Raw genomic sequence first — 25,567 nt, forward strand, 5'->3', positions numbered from 1 at the left:
TGGTATCAATTTTCTCACACAGGCAGGGCTCCAGTGGAAATGGTGATGAAAAGAAGTGCTATTTAAAAAGAAATCACAGGAATGTTCAGCATACATTACTACAGGGTATGCTGCTAAAGTGCAATATGCCTTTTTAAAGGCACCAAGCCTATTCACTGTAATATAAATAGGAAAATCCTCCTGCTAAAGGCCAATTGTTGTTGCTGTAAACAGTAGTTTATAAATTCCTGCTTGTAGGTCAGAGAAACAGCAGGAAATGAAGTATTTTCTACTTTTAAGATACCATTTATTAATTGTTAGGTTAGGTTCAGTTAGGTTTTCTGTTTTCGTTTAAAACAAATACATAGAAAGTGAGACATTAATGTGACAAAGAATATCTGATAGTTGACCTAATATTGTTTAAAAAAATACAAAACAGCTTAACTCTGAAGCTGACATGGGTGAAATTATTTGGTATAACACACTGGCTTATCACACTGTTCTTTCTGTTTGAGACCAACCACAAATTTAAAGAATGACAAGCTGACATTTCTTTGCCAGTTATTAGGGATCAATGTCACGCAAGAGTGGGCAATGTGTTCTCAGTTCTAAATGGGGGTGTGGCTCAGCATACATTACAAAGACAACAGGCACTGTCTGAAGAACTGTTTGCTAGTTGGAATGTATCCAATTTCTAACACATTGTGGTTTACAACCAACAGTATAAATAATGCAAGCTGCAGATTCTTCACGTTTTGCAATGACTGATGGGCTGCAGAATTGCTTTGGTCTGATCAAGGACAGAAACCAGAATAATTCTACACCTATTGTAAAAATACCAAACTAATGGGGAATGGCTGATGTAGTAAACTGAAAAAAGAACACTTCTCGTGTACTAGGGGTTATTTTGAGATTAAATATAAGAAATTGGGTGGAATTCTCCCATTTCATTTGAGGAGTTTTGTTGAGGGAGATTCATGGTGCATGGTCCATCGTGGTTTACAGCAAGTTTTCTCACAAAGTCTTCTGCTCTTCAGCTCCTTCATTATATGGCTGGGTCTTCAGTGCCATTCTCAGAGAATTGTGTAGCAGGAGAACTATAAATGCTACCACTACCCCCCCCCCCCCCCCCCCCCCCCACCCCCAACCCTCACCCCCACCCCCAGCCAGCACTGTCTGGTAGTGACATCACTGGGGTTAAAGCCCAGCTGCACTCCACTTGGATGTTGCAAGCGAGGAACTAGCCCTGACAGTGTGCAGCTCAAGCCTATACATTCAGGACATGGCTGAGAGGAACAGAGAGAGCTCACTTCCCCACTTCATGGATTGGACTGGAGTCGGTGTAGTGGAGGGAAAGGCAGCTCATTTTCCTGAGGACCACCACAGAAGGCCAAGCCACTAGACCCCAGACCAGCCTGGAAGCAAATTGCAACTGGGAGTGGGCAGGGGTTTAGTGTTGCATCCCAGGTGAAGCAGGATGTCCAGCAAATAATCTCAGAGTGACGGAGTCAGCACTCGCCCTAATTCTGACACTGCACATGCTCATTGGCTATATCCTTAATTGCATGCATCCATCCAACTACATTGGCAGGGACCATCCACACACCTTCCCTTTGCGTCACCAGTAACTGCTCTTTTAACCGTTTCTATCATATTCAACCATTCTTTTTGTCTAATTGCAGGAAAACTGGCCCAGACTTCAAACTGTGGAGTAGAAGTAAAGCAATTGGGGCTGCAGTGAGATGCAACTGCATGGAAGTAATGAGGTCACTGCTTGATGGCAGGATTCTGAGGTCACTAATTAAATTCCAGGCAGAAAATGTCACCATTCTGATTTTGTCACCCTCTCTGTATTTTCTCACCTTTCTCACGCTATAGCAGGGAGGGGAAGAGTTCCGCCCATGATGTCTGTAGAAAGCTAAGCAAGAATTATCTTAAATTTCAGCACATGGAACCAGGTCTGGGAATTGGAAAAAAAGTATTTTGTACCCAACGGTTGTAATCCTCAACAAAAAGGTGTCAAAATTAAGTGGTGCATGCCTTGAAAGAAAATTGTGCCAATCATACTACAAATAAAGTGGAAGGTGAACTCACACCAAGTCTTCATTAAACATCAAAGCTACATCCCCAGATACAAAGTGAAGAACATTCATTGAGAATTTCCTCAGGAACACTTCAAATTGACAATTGTAATGTTGACAGACTATTAGGAGAAACCCTGTTTATCGAGTTTATCCAGGATTTCCACCAGAAGCAAGCTGTGAGAACATCCAAAGAAATTCCCAGAGATTGGGACCACAGATTCATCTTTAAGTGAGACTTCTTGGGATGGCTTCTCTCCCTTTAGGTGACAGCTTTTATTCAGCTGTGGCACTCTTGCATTTCAGTCAGAAAACTGCCAGTTCAAGACCCAGCTGAGAGGCTCAAGCACCATGCAGTGCTGCACATTCAGAGACACCACGTTTTAGCTGAGATGTTAACTATTGGCCTGCCTACTGCTAGGCACAGACAGAGACAAAACAAAAAGATGCTGGAATGCATAGTAGACAAGCAGGAGGCTGGGAGAACACAGCAAGCCAGGCTTCTCCACCTCCTAATATTCTTTGGCTTGCTGTGTTCTTCCAACCTCCTGCTTGTCTACACTGGGCATGGACAGCAAGTGGGATGGATGGACACAAAGCAGATGAAATGTAACTGAGAAAAGTGCAAGGCACACATTTAGGTAGAAATATCAAAGGAAGCAATAATGTCTCTCAGGGATACAACACTAAAGGTTGCCTCCAAGGACAGACAGGCCAAGGGGAATTGAAGCACCAGTCTTCAAAAGTCATCGGCCGATTGGACAAGTTAACAATATAATCAATGAATCACGGGGGTGTAAAAATGTAATCTTTGGGAGCAGTGTAAATCAGAGAATATCACAACAGTCATCTTATATACGTGGAGTCTGATAAGTAATTCCATTGCAGTCATTATATATACAATGGACAGTCAGCCCAATATCATCCATTATGTGCCACTTTCTAATTTCTATCTTCTGGGCATCCATAACGTTATAAAATATAAAAGCCAGGAAGATATGCTTGATGTATAAAATAAACTAATGTAGCCTGAGTTGGAGGACTATGTCAAATTCTTGGCACCACAATTTGGGAAGACCATGAACATTTTGGAGAGGATACAGAAAGGATTTACCCAAATACAGTAATAGGAATAAACTGTAGAAGCTCTTGTTCTGCTCAGAGCACAGAAGGGCAAGTTGAGATTTGATAGTCATTCAAATTCATGAATGATTTTAGAAGTAATTTTTTTTATATTGTAAGAGCTAAAATGTCAATCACCAGAGGGCAGAGATTTACAGTGACTGACCAAGGAATTAGAGGTCACATGAGGAAAACTTTTTATGCAACAAATGACAAGGATTTGGAATGTACTGTTGATTCAATTGCATCTTTCAAAGGAGAACTGGACTGAAGGAGAAATAAATCTCAGGGATACTGGGAAACAACAGTTACTGTGTTTTTCTCTTTTAGGTGCAGTACCCTGATTTGTATATGAGCCCCTGCTAAAAGCAATCATGTTCTTCATGCCCCCACTGATTCTGTAATGCTGCCTGGTTGCCAAATTGGATTCTATCAATAGCTCATTTTTTAGTAACCATGAACATCACAAATTCGAGCCAATCACATTTTGGATCGATTGGCCTCTGTCATGTAAAACTCAAAGTCATGCAGACAAAAACTTAGAAGTTGCACCTTGTTTGGCCATTCCTACTTTCTGTACTTGTTACTCTTAACACAATGTTTCAGAGCTGCAGCATTCCATGTCTCACTGTAAGTATCTGATTGCATGTTCTGAGATGTTCAGCAGGGGTGCTATCCCAGTGGAGAAATGCCTGAGTTTAATTCAACTGATATAGCATAGGAGATATGGATCTACAACTTCCATCAGTACATGGTCACAGAGGTCAGAGCTCTTTATCAAAGCAGGTTATTGCATCACAGAGGCTTCACCTTCACAAGGAGGTTAATATTCTTTCATCACGAACAATGTAAGGGATCAGCAGTATCATTAGCGGTATGTTTTTCTATTCTGACACTCTCGATAGATTATCAGCTTGCTCATGTGAGATGGAACCAGCACTCAGAGGATACCTTGTAGTGTTGCTGACCATGAAACATCACCAAAAGATGATAGCAATTGGACGGTCATCATCAAGCCCAACAACACAGAAGGAAAAGCACAGCTGAAGATCTCCTAAGGTAGTGGAGGGGATTGACCTGACCACAAACCTACCAGCCTTGCTGCCAGTATCTATGGCTGCCAGAAACAATGAATGTGCTGATCAAGGCCATCATTAACAACCAGAGCAGGACTTGCACTCAGAATGATTGAGTGGCCATCCCATCCCACTTTACATCAAAGACACAGCTGCAATGTGGTTTTATGCCAGCAGATCAATCCCAGGGGCTGGGAACTTTGGACCTGTACAACATCTCCCAGATCTTGGTCCAGAAAGGCACCCAGGCAGTTACAGGTACTATCTCCTCCAGATCTCCTCCAGTGGGCGGCACAGTGGCACAGTGGTTAGCACTGCTGCCTCACAGCGCCAGAGACCCGGGTTCAATTCCCACCTCAGGCGACTGACTGTGTGGAGTTTGCACGTTCTCCCCATGTCTGCGTGGGTCCCCTCCAGGTGCTCCGGTTTCCTCCCACACTCCAAAGATGTGCAGGCCAGGTGAATTGGCCATGCTAAATTGCCCATAGTGTTAGGTAAGGGGTAAATGTAGATGTAGGAGTATGGGTGGGTTACGCTTCGGCGGGGCGGTGTGGACTTGTTGGGCCGAAGGGCCTGTTTCCACACTGTAAGTAATCTAATCTAATCTAATTTCAACAGTTCACAACCTTCCCCTACAATGAGGAGAGTCAGTAGCCCAGACTCATAACTCCGTTAGAAAGAAAGCATCGATAATGGAGGCCCACTATTCCACAAGCCATCACAATGTGAAAAAACCCAAATACATCACCAAGACGAGGAATGGGGTGACACACTGCTAAGGCTAAAAGAAATTCACACTGGGTTCCATCATTAACAGGAAGTAATTTTATTTGTTTACAATCTTATTCTTTTAAGAAGTGGCAAGAAAGGATTCCTAATTACGACTATGAATCTTAAATTTTATCCCCTTTAGACATTTAAAACCCTAAACAGACACACAGTCATTCACATATGTAACAAGTACAGACAGACAATGACATAAATATTACGGCTGGAAAAGTACAGATGGAGAAAGCAAATTTAATGGATCAGAATCCAGATAACAAGAACAATGAATTATTTCTTAAAATTAATTCACCAGATGTGGGCATCGCCAGCTGGCCAGAATTTATTGCCCATCCCTAGTTGTCCTTCTCACAATACAAAAGTCGATCCTTGGTTCAGTAGCTGAACTGATGGACCGGAATCTTTTCCTGTATTAGAATCTTCTCATTTTTTTTCAAAAAACAAAGTCTTTCTTTGTTTTTATCACTCAAAAATGCATTTGGTTTGCAGGCTTCTGGATAACTCAGTGCACTGGTCTCCTAGGTCTGTAACAAGGTGCAGGTGGGCCAACGCCAAGGCTGTCATTAGGCAGCTTCTCTTTAATTCAAAGACTCCTGGTATTCACCTCACTGCCCTATAAATGAACAGAATCCTAAAGTGTTAGAGCGCACACCACATAATCCCATTTGATCATCTGGTATTTTAGCTTTATCACAGTATCCAACTTCCATTTTCCTTTTTATAGACCCAAAGATTAGATTAGACTACTTACAGTGTGGAAACAGGTCCTTTGGCCCAACAAGTCCACACCAACCCTCCAAACAGCAACCCACCCAGACCCATTTACCCCTTCACCTAACATAATTTAGCATGGGCAATTTAGCATGGCCAATTCACCTAACCTGCACATTTTTTTTGGGAGGAAACCGGAGCACCCGGAGGAAACCCACGCAGACATGGGGAGAATGTGCAAACTCCACACAGACAGCTGCCTGAGGCGGGAATTGAACCTGGGTCTCTGGCATTATGAGGCAGCAGTGCTAACCACTGTGCCACCGTGAGAGAAGAGCATGTGGCAACTTATGGCATGCAGTGAGATTGCCCAATATGTCTGGCTTCTTCCTGGAAACTGTAAGGAGTTGTCACAAAGGTCGATCAAATGCACCCACATTGATTTGGGAGCACCTTAACACAGCCCTGCAGGTTCCTGTCTCTTTCCAATCTCCTCAGCCTATAGAGCAATGATTACTGGCAGACAACACTTGTGACACCTTTACAAAACCAAACAATGTCAAAAAACAATGCACGTGCTTCTACCAGGGCCATAGTGGAATGGAGTATAAGCCTGAAGATGAGGTTTCAATGCCCAGACCACTCCAGTGGGGCCTGGCAGAAAGGGGATGCTGCATCATCGCTGCAGGCTGTGCCCTTCACAACTTGAGCACAATCCCTGCACAATACTTGTTACCTCAATGTTGTCTACATTGGACAGCAATGCCTTAGCTGCAATGTTCAAGGTTCCCTGATGTCAGGTGTTACCTGCAGTCAAGGAGCCATTTGCTCGAGAGATGAGAAATGTTTGTCTTTTACAACTACTTTCATGCTCGAGATGTTTGAAGAGCAGCTCATGTCAAATGGGTGCTACAGCTGCAACAAGATTAATGCACACATTTTAAGAATGTCCACGTGCAAGTATTTAAAGGTGCAGGATTGTTTGCAAACAAGAGGCCTGCCTGCTGCTATGAGCCGTTCTGGCCTTTCTAACAAAGTCACTAATGGCTCAGACCATGGGACTGGGGCCCAGCTATACCCACTCTCGAACAGTCCTCCGAGTGCCAGAGATGTGAGGTGTTTCCTCCTCAGCCAGCTAGAGACTCACCAGTGATGTGCTCACCACATTGTGTGCCCAAGTCCAATGTAAACTGCATATTCACCAAGATGAGGGTGTCTGAGCTGGTGGTGGGTGCATGGGGAAAGCTTTGCAATTATAGATGCCTTCCTTCAGAGAGATAGAGGTTAAACTCAGCATCTTTGATGCTGGTTTCCCTCTGCTGTGCAAGGCTACTGAGTCCCATTAATACCTGCATAAGAGAAGAGATGGCATTAATTGTGAAAAAGAGCTAACAGCTTGTTCAGGATGAGAATAAATACCATGGGCATTAATGGGACAGAAGCACAGTGAGCACAATATAGTTCACTCAGCTGATTGGCCACAGAGGACTCAGTGACATGTCTGTTCACCCTCTTCCCCAGCCAACACCAGTATCTTTTTCTCAAAGAGAGTGCGTTAATAAATCCACCATGCTTCTGCCAGTCTCGGCCTCTCGGCTAGCAGAGGCAATGACACAAAGAGAGGGAGTGGGTCTGACTGAAGAGAATGGGAGAGGTAGTAGTGGTGATACAGAGGATGGAGGGGTGGGGAGGGGTCCCCCATGAGACTAGGTGGGGCACAGGGGCAGGAAGGGCTAGTAGATTTGGAGGAGGAAGTGGGTGAATGTCACTGAGAGGATATGGCGCATGAGATTACGAGATCCATGGTCCGTCAGCCTTGGCCAGAGGCATGTGCAACGGCAGAGTGAGAGTAAATAATGGTCCAGTGAGTGAGTGAGTGATGGTCCTGTGAGTGAGAGCCCAGTGAGCAAGTGACGGCCCGGTGAGGGAGGGAGTGACGTTCCGGTGAGTTTGAGTGAAGGACTGAAAATGGTGGCACTTACCCTTGCAGAGCACTGAGGGTTGCTAACCTTCTTCTGGAATGGCTGAGTGTTCCTTTTCATCTGGGAGACAAACTTTACCCTGGTGGCTACCCCTCTCCAGCCTGGCAGCTGGTGACATGGCCTCACTTGCTGGTCTGGAAAAAAGAGCATTTCCCTTCTGACAATCAATGAGCCACCCTGTTCACCTTCAGGCCCCTGCTGTTGAATGGGGATGAGAGTTGACATTTAAAGACAGCACCACTTACATGCATGTCCCAGTGACCATTCTGAGCTCTTTGGCTTCATGATTACATGAATCGGGCAATACAAAAGCCAATGCCATAACTAACTGAGCTGAGGAACAGACAATCGAATCAGAAATGTTCATACGTGCCAAAGATGGGATACCCGACATGAATTGCACCAAAAACAGCACTTTGGCAAATTTGGGAAAATTCCACCCTTCACTTCATCAACAACTCATCCAAGTTTGCTCCACTGTGTGTCAGTGTATTTGAATAGTCTGCATTGTGCAAGTGAAACTTACTTTACACCAAGAATGGCATGACACTAAAAATGTTTCTGAGAGAAAGTGAGGACAACAGATGCTGGAGATCAGAGTCAAGAGTGTGGTGCTGGGGAAGCACAGCAGGTCAGGCAACATCTGAGGAGCAGGAGATGCGATGTTTCACGCAACAGTCCTTCATTAGAAATGGCTGATGAAGGGCTCTTGGCTAAAACATTGCTTCTCCTGCTCCTCGGATGTTGCCTGACCTTCTGTGCTTCCCCAGCACCACACTCTTGACTAAAAATGTTTCTCCTAGTACTTAGGAGCTGTTAACTCAGATTCTGACAGTTTTCAATCATAAATTAGTTTGAACATCACCTAGGCACACAACATAACATGTTCATATATAATCTTGAAGTTGTGCCTTTCACGTCTGCTAGCTACTCAATTGCCAGCAGCTTCCTCACTTCTCAAGTCACCATTATACGGCTATTAATTAGACACTGAAAGAGTAATTAGTCAAGCAGCAATTACAAAACCAGTCTTGAGCCTTTCATTATCTCTACACTCAAACTCAACATGCCTACGGATCCAAATGTGCACTCTGGGTAACAAATCTGCTACTAAAATAACCAATGCTGCATAGCTCAGCAAGATTATTTAAACATTTGTACTAGAAAAATCATTTACTGATTAAATACACAGACACAGCTATTGTGACAGAATGAAACCTTTGGCTTGCAGCTTTATTCATAGGAATGTGAAGCTGTGATATCATAAAACCCTACTTATATCTGTGAATGTTGTGTATAATATAGAAGCGACATTTTTAAAACAGAGAAAATATCCATGATATGCATTTCAGAATGACTACAGACATTTCTACAATAGTTTCATTTGCACTTCTCTCAGAATGGTCCTTAACTTGCACTGAAACAGAGGGCGAGGGCACAAGCAAACATTAAATTACATTAAGAAAAGCAGTGTTCACCTTCAAACAAACATTTTAGGACGAAGTTTGCATTGAAAAACCTTCTCTCAGGAGGCACGAGTTTGCTTCATGAATGGTGACATCTATCCATTTATCAGTTCAATCACTGAATAGATGTATTGAACAAACAACTTGATGTTAAAAAAGCATTGGATAATTTTGAACATTGAATGAGCATATTGCTTTTTATGCATGTCAATGGGTTACCACAGGTGAGCATTTTTTGAAAAATGCACTGACAATAGGCTTTCTTTACTACAGCATTATTGTTAAATGGAGTGTTTATGGAGCTTTTAGTAGTGAGCTTTGTTTCACTGGTGTACAGCACAACTCTGTTGTTGCTATGTATTAAATAAGTTAGCTTATACAATCAAATGCTTCTCAGCGAGCACCATTATCTAAAATTGAACCATATGAGAAACATTACTGTTTCAGCACAAATTGGGACAATTCTTTCATAATCTTAAAATGTGGTATGCTCTCAAGCAAATGTAAAATCGATTCGTTTAGCTTATTTGAAGTTAACACCCATCGCATTGAAAGTGATGCATTTGTAAACAATTTTGATGATAACACACTGATGGCCTGCATTATTTATGCAGTCTTTGTATTTCATGTGACTGAATTTTACTTTTCAAATCATTACCAAATTACATTTAGTGGATTTCAGTCCATTCCAGTATTTGATCATATGTTCAAAGCAACTCATTATCTAATGAACACTTGCCTTAAAAGTGAGATGCCCCCATTTCAAATTATCTCCTTTTCAGATCATTCTATTATCATTGTCAGGTACAGAACACAAAAGGAAAGAACATTGTTACAAACGCTGTATTATTCAAATTCCAGTTGTCCTCTTAACTACTGATCTTTGCACTATTTTTCAATATTTGAATAAAATAGTTAATAAAATAATTGATGCTTGAATGAGTCACAATTTGGGATCAAGTATCAGTGCACCTTCATGCAAAACAAGTTACTGCATCCAGTCAGACACTACATGACATCAGGGTAGACTACAACGTGACACTGGGGCAAATCTCCATTGCCGACCAGACACAACACTGAAGATGTAACTCAAAGTCTAGTCGAAGTCTTGATGGGTGAAACGATTTGGGAGCTGCCCACGAAGTTTAACATGCAATGGACAACTCTCCTGTTCCCTGGGACTGTTGGGCAAAGTTTCTGGCTCTAAGTTAGAGTTGAACATTTTGAATAGCTCAGATGTACTTGGTTTTATCATTTGTCAGGAAATGTTAGACAGATTAAAGTTTAGTTTAATGCCATCATAACTAAAAGAAAAACTCTCCCAATTACACATACTCCTTCCCAAAGCCCGATGACCCCTCCCAACTACACCCTGGTCACTTACCACATACCTCCAATAACCAAACTAACCCCCTCTGACCATCCATCTATCACCCCGTCTACTGCCTACAGCCCCCCCCAACCAAGTGAGCTCCATAGCATTTATTATACAACCCACACAGAGACTGGAACTTAATTAGACTTTTAGGTACAAGGTGACTTAGATAGCAGAAAAAAAGTCCCAGTTTCCTACATGGTGACATGTTAGTGGTAGAGCAGCCAACACCTGGCCTGATGAGAGCCAGGTCACATGCCATAAATAATTTTTGAATAGGAACTTCACTATCTCCAAAGCCTTTCCCACTTCCTCCACTGTGAAATGACACTTCTATATATCTCAAAGAATTGCTAGCTTGCTCTCCTCTCACCCAGCTGCTGCTGCATGAAGTCTACGGCCAGAGTGACATAATGTAGGTCTTCACAGAAGACCTGACTTGACATGTCAGTCAGCAAACTTCTCAAAGAAGCCATGCATTCACACTTCAGAACTGTGACCAAATCCAAGGCTCAGATACATTCCTCAGCCCTCCAAACCAGGTTCCACATTATCTCTCACACCTCTGCCAGGTAATCCCCTGCCTGTTGCTGCATCTCCACAGGCCTATTGTACCTGAGACAAAGGCCTCATCCCAACAGGCCTCTTATTGCCAGGAACCTTGTTAGGGTAACACCTTCCCCTCTGCTGCTGTGAAGTGATCCCCAGTATTTGCTCTCAATCCCATACAATCACCCTCTAAGGGCAGTGTGACTATAACTGCACTGGAGGAGTATGAGGATGAGGTAGCTGATGGTGCATCCTCTAGGGTAGTCTTGATCTTTATCATCAGAGATGAAGTTATCACTTTCTTCTCTGGGCTTGGGCCTCCAGTGCCTGTGATGACAACCTGAAGCGCCCCTTGTTGGGTCTCATTGTGAGGAAAAGAAAGACATTAAAGTAGAAGCTTGTACATCTAGAAACCACAGTTTTACACATGTGCCCATGTACCAGAGAAAGACGAAAAGCATTCTCACTCAAGTGGCTGGCTTATTCAGCCTTGTCGATTACAACAGACTAACTGCCTGTAATCTTCATGGCTTCCTCTTCAAAGGGATTTAGAGCTTTCAACACAGGCATTCTTCCTCCAGACTTGACTAGATGGGAAATATGTTCTAACCCATTCTCTGTAATGCATCTTTGTAACCAAGAGTTGAGCATTAAATACGTACAGTAAGTTGGGTTTGAATAAAACATTAAATTTTCAACATCCCTTAGAGAAAGCATTTTCATTTTCAGAGATCAAAGCTGTGGATGGATAGTTGTCAGTTTGAATTTACTATAGTTGATAATGTCAATGCACCCACACCTGATTCACTGCAGCAATGAATCTTTAAGTTGCTACTTTATCTGCATTTATATTATCAACAAGCAAACCTTTTTTACATTTATCTCTGAAATGAAATGCTTACGTAGTGCACAATATGATTCCCTTAAAAGAAACCACTTTAAAAATACTTTCCTCCTATGCACATAAACAGGTTGTGATGTGAATAATTTCCCCACATGGAAACATAAGGCTTTCTCTGTTAAGTCACTGCTATTAGAAGGTTAGGGTCAACACATCTGTTCACAAGTACCACAGTGGCAGTGAAGTCAGGAATCAAAGAGCTTACCAGCACATGCTGAAAAATGATCATGTGGTTGAGCTAGCAAGGTCATCTCCCAGTTCAGATGACATTACAGATTTATTTTGTGTTGGTTTTTTTTTAAGATACATTTTGAGCCAATAAAGTAAAGCGCTTGTGAGGCCTTGGGATTTTTCTTTTTAAAATTGAAACAATAGAAGCAGCATGAATGGGTGGAGTCAGGAACCACTGTTTTAGTTTAGCTCTTTGTAGTTGTTGGGTCTTTGATGCTGGTTGTGAAAGCTGTTACAACTCTCTCTGTTACAGCTAAAAGCTTGGATTCTTTCTCTGCTGCCAGAATTGCACGTGGACAATCTGTTTTACCAAATGTAATCTTTGTCAAGGGTATATTTATGCAATGTTACTATATTGGAACAGTTGCTGTTTAGTTAAATAATCTATTATTCTGTTAAGTTTTCCAGTAGAGTTAAAGTTATACCAATTCCTCTTTGTTTGTATTTTAATTTTAATGTTAGAATGAAGTATGTTTCGTTTAAAGCCAAGTAATGTAACCAACTTATATCTGAAAACAGAGCACCTTACACCTGCTTATAAGTAAGTTAAAATTTAGGGTCTAAGTTATCACCTCGATATATGTGAAGAGGGTTTGGTCTAGTCCATAACACAGTTAATGGCAGCCTCTTCAGGCTGTGAGGAAAGGAACTGTTATGAAATAGTTGAATTACATTTAGATAATATTAAATTTTTGCTGTTTTTTTGGTTCCTTTCTCTTTGAAAATTTTTCAGATTTGAAAATCTGCTACTGCGAAAATGTCTGACAAGACATTCTAATTCCTTAGTAAAGGGGACTACCCACACAGGTGAGGCTAGCTGGAGTGTATTAGCAAGGTATTTGACAGTGATGCCCAAGCTAGATCCATTCCCTAACTGAAATTAACATCTGTGCATTTACAAGTAGCACTGCTGGTTATTAATGCAAAGCAGGAATCCTGCATAATTCGGACACTTCTCAACCAGCTGGCACAATGTTGCCACAACTTAAATTTATATAGCAGCTTTAAAGTCATAAAAGTCTCATCACATTTCAGAGGTGTACTCAAGCAATATTTGATTCTAAGCCACAACTACAGCAATTGTGGCACAGTTTAGTTAAAGTCAACAGGCTGGAATCAGCTGACTCGACACAGATGGGAAAAGAAACTTTAGATGCTCAGGTCCCTGTGGCTTAATTAAATGTTGACTAGGATAGTGCAGGCAGTGTTTGGTATGCTTTCTTTAATTGGTCAGAGCATGGAGTATAGTAGTTGGGAGGTCATGTTGTGACTGTACAGCACATTGGTTAGGCCACTGTTGGAATATTGTGTGCAATTCTGGTCTCCCTCCTACTGGAAAGATGCTCTTAAACTTGAAAGGGTTCAGAAAAGATTTACAAGGATGTTGCCAGGGTTGGAGGCTTTGAGTTATAGGGAGAGGTTGAACAGGCTGGGCTGTTTTATCTGGAGTGTTGGAGGCTGAGGGGTGACCTAATAAAGGTTTATAAAATCATGATGGGCATGGATAAGGTAAATAGACAAGGTCTTTTCCCTGGGGTAGGGGAGTCCAGAATTAGAAGACCTAGGTTTAGGATTAGAGGGGAAAGATTTAAATGGGACATAAGGGGCAACATTTTTTACACAAAGGGTGGTGCATGTATAGAAGGAGCTGTCAGATGAAGTGGTGGAGGCTGGTACAATTACAGCTTTTAAAAAGCATCTGGATGGATGTATGAATGGGAATGGTTTAGAAGGACATGTGTGAAGTGCTAACAAATGAGAGAAGATTAGGTTAGGATATCTAGTTGACTAGGACGAGTTGGACCGAAGGGTCTGTTTCCATGCTGTACATCTGACTCTAAATGAAATAAAAATTCAGAAAAAAGAGAGTTTTAAAAGCAGAATTTTTAAATATAAAACAATAACAATAAAGTGCTTCAATTAAACATTATATCAGGTTAAAATGTGACACACTAGCTAAAAAATAATGTCCAAATATTTGTTCCATATCTCACCATTCAAATAATGATGTCATTTACAGCAGTTTGTTCCTAGTTCTTATTGGGATTTAGTTCAGAAAAGAAAGTGGGGCGACTTTTTAAATTGGAGGATAGACTGTGAACATAATGCAGTTTCCCACTAAGTCACCAGATCTTAACCTCATACTTCAAACAACATTTCATTTTGGTTCTCAGAAGGTGAACTTCTATTATTACCTTTTCTAAACAGTTCACAATCTTATATCTTTCTGTCAGCTCGAGTTTGAGTTGCTTTCTTTCAAGTGTCTGAAACCTATGTTCCTCCAGATTTTCCTCAAATAGGAATCAGCCTTGGAGGCACTGTAAAACAAAGCCACAGCGCATAAACCTCTTTCTTCTATCTAGGAACCAGAATTCCTCAAAATGTGGTCTGGATAGGATACCATATAGCTCGATCAAAATTTAGTCCCTCTGCGTTTTGTACAGTTCTGGCTTTTGTTCAACATTTTATTGGTTTAGGTGCTTGCTGGTTTGCATTGGGTGGATACGTTGAACATCAAGTCAATAAATACTCCGAAGTCTAATTTATTATCATTTAATTCAACACTATTCATGGCATACATCAGCTTCCCATTTTCAAATCTAATATGCACATTTGCCTGTATTAAATTTCATTCTCTCTCAATGGCTAAAGCCTCTCCACACTCTCATATTCCTGAAACTGAGCTCTAATACTACAGACAACAAGTTAACAATTGTCACCTTGCAGTCAAATGTCTTTTTCAAAAAAATTCTGAAACTGACTGAAAGACAAATGCTGCTATCAAATCATGCAAAAATGTATATTGATGTAAAGTAGGTTATTTCTCCACAGGATAAGGGAGTCAAATATGTGATTTGATAAGTCTTACTCTCAAATCATTTGAATCAAATTCTTTATAATTATGAAAACTGTTACCCAAAGCAATTTGAAAATTATCACAGAATAATTACAACAAGAATTACTAGAATAGCAACTTATCAGGGAGTAACTGCTTGTATAGTGTAATATTTATCTTTGCCATGTGCAAACTGCATGTTTTATAAACCTAGAATAAAATTTTAAGTATAAAATTTGTACAAGTGAACATGGAGCACACGTTCCCAAAAGTTGGACGGACCAAAAATTGTGGTAAAAGATTGTTGTCAATTGGACCTGAGAAAGTGTGTTTAGGTACACAACACATGTGCACATTTCATGTATTTGACGCGAAGCAGCTGCTATGTTTTGTATTTTGCTTCATAATTTTTAAAAACTGGCCACCAAAACATTCCTATTATAGAAAATATATAATCTAATCAGTGAACCAAAAAACAAGGATATGTAATTAAAACTGCAAATATTAATATTTAAGGAACCAATACTGAACAAAAACAGGACTCTAATACAATAATAGTATCTTGAAATATACTAGACTGCCAGAGATGTAAATTTGTTTCTTTAGTTTTAAAAAGGAGCAATAAAAAGCTAAAAGTAAGTCTGACGTGCAGATGGAGGAGATCTCATCAATACCCACTGAATGTACTTACAGGATTCAAATACATCATATGTCACACATGTCTAACTCAAAGATAGCGATCATAAAAAACCTCTCCAGTGGGAACTATAAATCTGTCATTTCCTGCTGTTTTCCTGTATCATGAAATACAATATCCACATTTTCTTAGTCCCTGACTTTGCAACATTAAGAGTAATCAGCATAATCAACGGATAGTCAACAAATTTGCTTGAATTCTAATAAAGAAACAGAATCCCTTCAGTGCGGAAGCAGGACATTTGGCCCTTCAAGTCAACACCAACTCACCAAAATGTATCCCATCCAGACCTATTGCCCCAACCATACGCTGTATTTCCCATGGCTGTACCATACATCCCTGGACACCACGGACTACTTAGCATGGCCAACCCACCTAACCTGCAAATATTTGGACAGAGAGGAAACTGGAGCTCCCGGCAGAATCCCACACAGACACAGGGAGAATGTACAAAGTCCACACTGACAGTAGCCTAAGGCTGGGATTGAACTTGGGTCCCTGATGCGGTGAGGCAGCAGTGTAACCACTGAGCCACCATGCCACCAAACAAAGTATCATCTTAGACTAGAACTTAGCCACCAATATATCCTAATAATCAAACACAGAAAACTTTAGATCGCAATCGTGTATTTATATCCAATTTTCTTGGGGATGAAAGGCTTTTATTTTATGAAACATCAATACTAAAGAGCATCATCTTCTGTTTTAATCTCCATACAGAAGCCTTGAAGATTTTCACACAAAAAAAGAGTTAACTATCCATTGAGGTAGGCTTTTCAGAGCATTACAACATGATTACATGAACTGTGCCACTACAATGGGCTCAATGTTACTGCGTTGTTTGTTATATATCAACTATAATTCAACAGCTCAAATGCATGCTATAGTTGTGGAAAATTATGAATGGAATACTCAATTTCTATCTGTGACACAAGTCAAAGATTTGAATGTCTGTTATTTCAAGAATATATCAAAAACTTTAAAAGAATTTTTAAATCCAATAACCAGAAGCATTTTAACTGGGGTATTTCAAATGAACTATTCTTTGACATTAACAGTTCTAATCTATAGTCAACAATGTTTCAAGCCACATTTATAAAATAATAGAAAGTACATTAAAAAGTAGCTATGTGATACTACTATGCTGAGCCTAACAAGAGTCACATAAAGAGTGAGACCATCCTTTCATACAAAACAAATGATTAATAGCAATATACATTTTGTCAATGACAATAAATGCAATACACTAATCTGATAAACAGTTTATTTGCAAGAGTTTGAATAAATTAATTGTGTTCTTGGAATTATCAAGAATCAAACAGTAAATTATTTGAAGTCTTACATTGTTTAAAAATTCTTAACTGAATAAATAGATATAAATGTTGTAAAAGAATGAGAACACACATTCAGAATGCCTCATCAGAACATTTTTAATACTAAGCTGTTTTTATTAGGAGGAATAAATAATTCAGTTAGACTACTCTCATTCCTACAATTGCAGTTGTCTATTGTGTCCGTCTAAGTAAGACACTGTGTAGCTTGTAAAAAGAGACCTGGCCAATCAATGAACAAAGAAAGTGGTGTTAACTCACCTTAATGGAAGATTTTGAGTTTTTGTTGGGTGAACAATTGAGGTCTTCATGCACTCTGTTCAGTAACCACAGAAGGAACTCAAGTGCATCGTGCTGAGAATTCCCACGAAACTGGGACCCATATTTTGCTACTATGTTCTAAAACAAAACAAAGAAACATTTGTTTATTAAGACAAGTCATTATTGTTAAAACCTTTTGGAGTTAGTCAATAGTCTAGAAATTACAAATGTAGCAAAAGCTAATAATTATCCTGGAAACACCATGACCCAGTGGAGATGAAATTGAAACAGTAAATACGAGATGCATGGAAGAAGAACAGGAAGCTTTGAAAATGTAAGACTGTTAATGAAGAGGAATATTCCGCATCAGTTCAGTTGCTTATTTTTAAAGCCAAAAAGGATGGTAGAACATACGCACTTTGCTGAGCCCCATACAAGGGGTGGTGCTTGTTTACACTCTACTGTAGCCACTGAAAATGAAGACTTAACAGTTATAACCCCATTATTACTGTATTAAAGACATCAAGTACATTTAAACAAGTAGCTTTTTATATTCAGTGTCTTTAGTTCAATACCTGAAATACTCATGCAAAAAGGTCAACCAACTGTTTTGGCTTTTAAAGCTGCAATAGATTAGATTACTTACAGTGTGGAAACAGGCCCTTCGGCCCAACAAGTCCACATCCACCCAGACCCATTCCCCTATATTTACCCCTTCACTTAACACTACGGGTAACTTAGCATGGCCAATTCACCTAACCTGCACATTCTTGGATTGTGGGAGGAAACCAGAGCACCCGGAGGAAACCCACGCAGGCACAGGGAGAATGTGCAAACTCCACACAGAGTTGCCTGAGGCGGGAATTGAACCCAGGTACTTCATATATATCTTGCCTGGGAGGCATGGTAGCACAGTGGTTAGCACTGCTATCTCATAGCGCCAGAGACCTGGGTTCAATTCCTATCTCAGGCAACTGTCTGTGCAGAGTTTGCATATTCTCCCTGTGTGTGGGTTTCCTCCCACAGTCCAAAAATGTGCAAGTTAAGTGAACTGGTTATGCTAAATTGCCTATAGTATTAGGGGAGATGGGTAGCTCTTCAGAGGGTTGGTGTGGACTTGTTGGGCCAAAGGGCCTGCTTCCACACTGTATCTAATCTAAAACTTGACCCCACTTTTTCAAAGACCAAACTGTTCAGAGCCAAAATTACAATTCTGCAAATGTTACTGATCCAAATTCATTGTGTACGCATAAAATATGAATGAAATGTATATGGCTCACAATATTATAAAATAAATTTCCAATAATTTTAATGATTTACTTACTGTGTTGTTGGCTTTTAATTAAATTCACTGTAATGGGTCTTTTCGGATTTCACTTAAGTTCAAACAAAAGAAGCGCATAAACTCCTCAAATATTATACTCATAATCGAACTCAAACCCCCTTAATTTTTGGCGTAAAGATTGGCCTCAATTATTGCATTTTGAAATGAGCAAATGTAGTGACAGAAATAAAATCTGGCAGCTATTGTAGCCAGGTGCTTTTTGATGAGTAAAATGTCATGAACAGATGCAAGTCTGTGCAATTGGGAGTAGTGTTATTACTGAAAATCAGTCGTTCTTAGACCTAAAATGCACTAGGATCTGCTCAGCTCTGTGGAATTTGTTTAGCTCAAATATATACTGGCAGTAGAATCAATGTGCAGTTCTATCAGGAATATCTGATTGTCAAATGAGATTTTAGACAAATGCTACCAATTTGCATGCTCTGATCGTACAAATAAATGTGGAAGATACCATGGCACTGAGCAGAGAAAAATAAAGTGCGCTAGCCAATATTCCCCTTTCACATAATATCAAACAAAGTTCTATGGATACTGAAAATCTGAAATAAACAGAAAATGTAAGAAATTGTTAGACAGATCAGGCAGCATCAGCAGATGGAGAAATGGGTCTGGCATTTCTTCAAAACTGCAACATGCTGGAGATGAACAGCTTTTAAATAAGGAAGATGTCATGGAAAAGAGGGTAGATAATAACGAGAGAGTTATATTCTAGGTTGCTGTATAGAAGTAGTTGAATGAGAAAAGTGATGAAAGTGCAAGGCAAAAGTAAATATGGAAACAAACTTCATGCTGAGTGCTACTAGCTGTTTCTGTTTTTTTAAAATCAATTTTTATTCATCAATGAAATATTAATTAATTGTGACGAGGATATGGATGCTATTGATGCAAAGAATCTGATTTTAACTTTGTGAGAGAGTGGAGTTTGAGGGAGTTAAAATCACACCAAAAAAATCTCCATATTAATCATCATGCTTACAAAGTATTTGAGAATCGATTTAAGATGTTTTAATGTGATGCGCTGTGTAACCGCAAGCTAGTAAAGGCCCTTTATAAGAAAGGCAGCAGTCCTCCTTTCAAATTCTCCACTCTGATTTCATGGCCTCTTAAGTCTATCAATCCTCAATGTTAAAAGCTTTGCAAGAAGTTAGAAGCAAAAGGCAAGGTCGTGATTGTAACGAGTTCAGTCAAGTGGCCCTCACAGAATATAAGTTCCCTGACTGGGGCTATTAGCTTGGCCCAATCAGGGAGCCTTGGCTGACAGAGATAAACAGCAGCATTTTTGATTTAATCCTCACTCTCCCCCTTCATTTTTTTCCCCACATAAGCATTACCCCTTCCAGGCTTTGCTTTTTACTGGTTTCCTGGCCTTCTTTCCTGGTAGTGCAATATTGGATAAAACACCTCTGGGACACCCGCACCAACCAACCCAACCGCCCGGTGGCTGAACATTTTAACTCCCCTCCCACTCCGCCAAGGACATGCAGGTCCTTGGCCTCCTCCATCATCAGACCATGGCAACACAACACCTGGAGGAAGAGCGCCTCATCTTCTGCCTAGAAACCCTCCAACCTCAAGGGATGAATGCAGATTTCTCCAGCTTCCTCATTTCCCCTCCCCCCACCTTATCTCAGTCCCAACCCTCGGACTCAGCAACACCTTCTTGACCTGCAATCTTCTTCCTGACCTCTCCGTCCCCACCCTATCTCCGGCCTATCACCCTCACCTTAACCTCCTTCCACCTATCGCATTCCCAATGGCCCTTCCCCAAGTCCCTCCTCCCTACCTTTTATCTTAGCCTGCTTGGCACACCTTCCTCATTCCTGAAGAAGGGCTTATGCCCGAAACGTTGATTCTCCTGCTCCTTGGATGTTGCCTGACCTGCTGCACTTTTCCAGCAACATATTTTCAGCTCTGATCTCCAGCATCTGCAGTCCTCACTTTCTCCTAAAGTTAGTTACACAAATTGCGTTTTCACTGAGTCCCAGCACATACAACACCAGTACTGTGGGGAAAAATAAGCACTACTGCTGTGTTGCAGCAATGCAGGGGTAACAAAACAAAAACAGAGGATGTGGAATCTCCTCAGTTCAGAGAATTGATCCCAAGCTGGCTGGCCACAGCCAGTGTACTGCGAAAAAAAAAACGAGTGTCAGGGGTTCTGTTCACTCAGAGGAAGCCAGACAAGTGTCGAGTTCTGTGCACGTGTTAATAAACGGTGACTTGGTGATGGCATACTGGCCTCTGTGGAGTTATTTCAGGCACATAATACTCACAGTTGGGAGTGGCTAATCATAAATAATTGCATATTTCAGATGAGAAAAATCAAAGCAACTCTAACAACATACTTGTTGCTCTTAAAACACTACTCAGCTTTAGACCAGGTTGAATTATTTAGTTTATAAAACAATTAAGTGGGTCTGTAAATTTTCTTGAAATTGGAAACTGACATCCATTAATAAAAAAAAAGCAGAAAGCAAATGCCTGACAGTGAATGCAACACAAGTTAACATTAATTAAGTTTCAGAAGGCTGTGTGTAATTCAACTTGGCCACAAGGTGCTAGACTGCATCAATGATGCAGTTTCACACTCACTGCAAGGTAATTGTAGCCAGTCCAAAAAACAAGTTTGAAAGTATCAGTGGGGTCCATTAAGTTTCATTTTTAATGCTAACAGAAGTCAGCACTCTCCTACTCTTAAAGTTTAAGCAGAAGCTGGTGAGCAGAGCTGTGAAAATTTACTCGCTATCACTGGGGACAGTTGTTGTAGTGACTACTCAAACAAAGTATCAACAGAATGACAACTCCATAGAGGTCTATGACAATCACAGGGAGAGGGAGAATTGACAGACTTTACTACAAGAAGCAATTATTGACCCACTTTAAGCAAATCTCTATTTATTCTCAGTCACAATGTCTTTACAGTAAATGTTTGCCACAAACCATTTTGCTACTCCTTTCAATTCCCTACGTCTACTTTGCAGGTTCTCTGCATTAAGACAGGAGCAGCTCAATTCATGAAATTAAAAGCAGCAAAATTGATTTCCTGTTTCAAACATATAGCATTGTTTTCAATGAGGCAACCTAGAAAACATAACTCCCACAAACACAGAGTGTTATTAATGGAAACTTGAATTTGTAAAAAGGCAAGGCAGAGAATTCTACAGATTCACTGCCCTTTAAAATAAGAAAATGCTTCCTCATCACCTCTGAGCTGCTTCTAATGTTGGTACATCTTTCCTCAGATAGGGGACCAAGGATGATCACAATATTCCAGTTGTGATCTGGCTGGTGTCTTGAGTAGTTTGCGTGAAATCTCCCTATTTTTATACTCTGTTCACTTTAAAATAAAGGCCAGCATTCCATTTGCTTTCCCTTTTACCCACTGGGTTTGGATGCTCACTTTTTGTTATTCATTTATCCAAATCATTCTGTGCTGATACTCTCTACAGTCTTTCCCAATTTAAATAATATTCAGCTCTATTTTTCCTGCCAAAATGCATAACTTCAATTGTTTCTACATTTTATTCATAGAATCAGAATCCCTATAATGCAGAAGGAGACCACTTGGCACATTGAGTCCACACTGACCCTACAAAGAGCATCCCATTCAGACCCATCCTCCCCAATCTTGTTTCCTGTAACCCTGCATTTCCCATAGCAGATCCAACTAACCTGCACATCCCTAGACACTACAGGCAATTTAGCATGGCCAATGCACCTAACTTGCACATCTTTGGATTGTGAGGGGAAACTGGAGCACCCAGAGGAAACTCACCTGGGGGGGAATTTAAAAACTTCACACGGTCACCCAAAAGTGGAATCTGTGAAGGAACAGTGCTAATTGCTGTGCCACAGTGCCGCCTATCTGCCAAGCTTTTATTTAATCAACCCCACCTTCCGATTGCCAGCAATTTCAACTCCCCCTCCCACTCCCCCAACAACATGGCCACCCTGGGTGTCCTCCATCAAAATAAGACCACAGCAGACTGGAGGAAGGACACCTCATCCTCCACCTTGGGAGCTTACAACCTTATGACCTCAAAATAGAGTTCACCAGCTTCCAAATCTCTGCAACCCCCCCCCAGCCCATCAGGATCCAGCCCCCTCCATCCATCCCCTTAACCTGACTTAATCTGCTCTTCCCACCTATCTGCTCCATCCTCCCCACTGACCAATTACAATCACCTGCTATCCAGGAGAAAAGTGAGCACTGCAGATGCTGGAGATCAGAGTCCAAGATTGTGGTGCTGGAAAAGCACAGCCGGTCAGGCAGAATCCGAGGAGGAGAGTTGACCAAGGGCTTTTGCTCGAAATGTTGATTCACCTGCTCCTCGGATGCTGCCTGACTGGCTGTGCTTTTCCAGCACCACACTCTGAGTCCTATCTGCATCTACTTATGGCCATCCCAGATACCTTTCTTCCAGCTCCACCCAGCTCAGCCTCTCCACTCCTGAAGGATCCTGCCTGAAAAGTCAACTCTGCTGTTTGTTGACCTGCTGTGCTTTATTTCCAGCTCCACATTTTATCGACTGCGACTTCCTAGCATCTGTAGTCCTCACTATGTCCAACTTAGAGGGACATGGGCCAAACGCAGATAAATGGGAGTAGTTTAGAGTGGGGAAATTTGGTCGGTATGGAAGAGTTGGACCGAAGGGTCCGTTTCCGTGCAGTATGGCTCTATAACTAGTATCGAAAAACAGGGTCCCGATTGTAGGCGACATTTCTGGACAGCAAACAAAAGTTTGCATTTTTAAAAAAATCAACTATCATTAGCTATAGAGTCAGGGCAGACAGTAAACAGTACTTTGAAAGTTAGCCAAGTATTGCTCAGAGTTTACAAAAACAGATTAAAACCTCGTTCTGGTGGCACAGCGCACCGGGAGTTTAAGTCCCACACACCTTGGGACTTGTTACCTTTGAACAGGTCGATCAGAAAAATAAGTTTAAAATTATTTTTTAATCTGTGGCTGACAGTCAAAACTTCCAGTGGCCAACAAGAGACACGCAGCAGGTTGAAATGTATTTCTAGTTTAGGAAAACTCCAGGCGACACCTGATCGTTCTCCAGAATCAAATCCTCAAACTTTTTTTTTGTGACAATTGTTTCCGTCAAAGTTTCTGCAATTTAACCGCTTGGACATAAATTGAAACAAAACATTCACTTTCTCCTGACTTGTCCCCCTGTGTTGGTTTACTGGGTGGGACTTGGGGAAGGAAGGAAGGAAGGAAGGGGGGCTGGACCAGGAGCTCATACCTTGAACTGCACGGAGAGCTGCGGGGTGTACTCCAGGGTCCAGAGAGCACGGACCAGCGCTGCCAACTGCTCGGTCACTTCTGCCTTGGAGTTGGACACCGGCTCCTTGCTGCCCAGGGTGCCGTTGGCTCGGAGCTGCTTCAGCTCGGAGCGGTACTGCTCCAAGCCCAGGTACTCGGCGAAGAGCTCGGTGTTGCTCAGGCACTGCACCACGGCGTTCATGAAGCACGTATTGCCGTGGTTCTTCAAGCCCAGCACCCCGGGGGGTTTCTCCCTGGGCAACCGCTCCCTCCCCCGGGGCAAGCTCAGGCTCTTACCCCCGGCCGCCGCCTCCTCCTCCTCCTCCTCCCGGTGCTCGCTGCAAGTGGCCAGGGTGACAGCCCCGTCCCTGAAGCCTCCATCGTCCTCCTCCTCCTCCGCCTCCTCATCCTCATCCGCCAGTTTCTCCCCTCCACCTCCACCTCCTCCATCTCCGTCAGGGGTCCCCTCTCCGAAAGGTGCCAAAGTGAACAAAGTTTTGAAGACCCCCCGCACGAAGCTGCCGACCGACCTGAGCGACCTCCTCCTGAACAGTTTGCCCGAGAAGGACTTCCTGCGCTTGCCCTTGTTCATCTGGCCCTTCAGGGTGGACCTGGCCGGAGCCGCGCTGGCCATTCGCTGGGCCTCTCCCTCAAAGGGCCATCAGTGAGAGCGGCAGCTGCTGCCTGCCTCCAGCAGCAAGTGCTTCAGCAAGCCCTAGAGAATCCCATTCTGTGCGGTGTTTCCCCCCCCCCCCCCCCCTTCACTGGAGACACACGGGGTTTGGGGGAGGATTACTCTGCATTCACACAGCGCCTGCACCGATAGCTGCTTCACTCTCTCTCAAACACACAGAGAGCCTCCCTCGGGCTCCAGGTCCTCCCACTCTTGCCCACTCCGAACACACACACAAGGTGTGCTGCTCCCTCCCTCGGTGTGCTGTCGCTATGAATGGGAGCGGGGCTGGAGTGCTGGAGGTGCCCTGTGTTGCTCCGCCCTCTAGCTCAGCGCCAATCTCTTACTCCTTCTCCTTTCCACGGGAAATGCTGCTGGCTGCTGGTTTAAGGAGAGGGAGACAAGCCGACCATCGGCTGTCTCTCCGCCCCTCTCTCTCTCTCTCTGCACTCACAATGGTGCCAAACAACATTAGTTGGGAGATTTGACTGCACGGAACACGGGAGTCTGGACATTGCACTGCTCCCTTGTGTTTTTTTTTCTCTCTAAACCAGTTTCTTCCTCCGTTCCCACCCCCCAAATGAGTGTGAATCACACTCGTAATCTTAGTGTCAATGCTTTGAAGTGCTGCGGTACTTCTCAAGGGAATGGGGAACAGGTAAAATAAACCTCCTTCAATGAGCCCGTGTTATTTTGTTGCAATGTAACTCCAGCCGCCTTGCTGTAAATACACCAGCAGCGTTGCAGTGAAGAACTCAGATAGATTGTTTGGCTGAGTTGGACAATCGGAATTCTGCATTTATTTTTAAACTGTTCCAATTGTATCTCCCTCAGCGGTGGGAAGTCTAACTGGCGTCAGTTCAGGAGTTGTATGCAGTGGATTAGCGCCAAA

The 25,567-nt window shown here is 42.0% G+C and overlaps 1 protein-coding gene across 3 annotated transcripts in view; it reads right to left on the reverse strand.

Annotated features, from left to right (window-relative positions):
* Nucleotides 1-25,066, reverse strand: part of usp43a (ubiquitin specific peptidase 43a) — a 435,233-nt gene extending 410,167 nt beyond the window's left edge. The window contains exons 1-3 of one of the 3 annotated variants that reach the window (XM_072558426.1): nucleotides 23,983-24,142; nucleotides 17,385-17,522; nucleotides 7,738-7,894 (exon numbers count right to left, since the gene is read on the reverse strand). In XM_072558426.1, the coding sequence (XP_072414527.1) occupies nucleotides 7,738-7,894; nucleotides 17,385-17,434 (207 nt within the window). In that variant the 5' untranslated portion in view covers nucleotides 17,435-17,522; nucleotides 23,983-24,142. Of the gene's footprint in view, nucleotides 1-7,737; nucleotides 7,895-17,384; nucleotides 17,523-23,982 lie in introns of those variants that run through there. The other 2 variants (XM_072558425.1, XM_072558427.1) reach the window with 2 other exon arrangements.
* Between the last annotated feature and the right edge of the window lie 501 nt (nucleotides 25,067-25,567).

This window comes from Chiloscyllium punctatum, chromosome 39 (assembly GCF_047496795.1).
Source record: "Chiloscyllium punctatum isolate Juve2018m chromosome 39, sChiPun1.3, whole genome shotgun sequence".
NCBI lineage: Eukaryota > Metazoa > Chordata > Chondrichthyes > Orectolobiformes > Hemiscylliidae > Chiloscyllium > Chiloscyllium punctatum.